This window comes from Seriola lalandi, unplaced genomic scaffold, assembly GCF_002814215.2.
Source record: "Seriola lalandi dorsalis isolate HSWRI2012SDOR001 ecotype SW California unplaced genomic scaffold, Sedor1 jcf7180002001159, whole genome shotgun sequence".
Lineage (NCBI taxonomy): Eukaryota > Metazoa > Chordata > Actinopteri > Carangiformes > Carangidae > Seriola > Seriola lalandi.
The window spans coordinates 1-977 of NW_019471818.1; the positions used below are offsets into that span (position 1 = coordinate 1).

Here is a 977-nt window from a genome sequence, read left to right on the forward strand (position 1 = left end):
GAATAAACATTGTGGATGAAATTTTAACAAGTAGTCATTCAGCAGAGTACAGCTCACGTTCATTTTTCCAGTACAGCATTCTGAAAGAGTTGCTGCAAAAGGAAGATTTTGAGAGTTTTGTCAAGTGCATTTGTAACTATGAAATATATGCGAAGGATTGGATATTTCAACACATTCTGCAAAAGGTGTCAGAGGACGACACTTTGTGCAAACTGAAGAACAACAATCTGCAGGTCATAGTTGACAAAATGAAACAAGCAATACAGCAAGCCTCAAAAGGAGAAGGTGGTGTTCTGCTGCCAGATAACACGGAAAGCATCACTGAACTCATCAACAACATGCGCAAATATTTGATTAAAGACATCTCAATTTCAGTGGAGGCTGAAAAAACCACTCTGTTTCAAATCCAAAGCACATGCGATCCATTTATCAACAGCCTCAAGATCTCTATAGACGACTTAAAAGACCAGCTTCATGAGGAATTCTCAAATTCTGGCAACATCACTGAGACTCTGAACAAGCTTCCTGTCAAACCACAGGATGAGCTTTTTAAGCGGGTGTTTGGTTGTCGACGCCAGTGTCCATTTTGTAAAGTTCCCTGTGAGGCTGGAGGCAAAGAACACAAGAAACATCATGCAGCTGTGCATCGGCCACAAGGTCTTGGTAGGTATAGGAATATAGACACTCAGAAGCTTGTTGCAACACTGTGTACAACTGATGTGCACAGTGAAGGTAAATTCAGAAACGCAGACACCAACTGGGAGCCTCATCCTTACAAGGACTACACCACATACTACCCAGACTGGCACATTCCTCCAGACAACACCATAGAGGCATCTGACTACTGGAAGTATGTCCTGGTTCAATACAATGACAGATTTGCTCAAAGATATCAAGCCAAGCAAGCTGATGTTCCAGAGGCCTGGAGGAAAATCACAAAGGAACAAGCACTGAACGGTTTGAAAGGTGCCTTCAAC

General features: G+C 42.4%; 1 protein-coding gene across 1 annotated transcript; it reads left to right on the forward strand.

The window, feature by feature from the left end:
- Positions 1 to 8: 8 nt before the first annotated feature.
- On the forward strand, positions 9 to 974 carry LOC147820101 (interferon-induced very large GTPase 1-like; the record flags this gene model as incomplete). Its single annotated transcript, XM_087176370.1, has 1 exon — positions 9 to 974. A coding segment is annotated over one exon (966 nt), but the record flags the coding sequence as incomplete, so codon positions are not given.
- Positions 975 to 977: the final 3 nt, after the last annotated feature.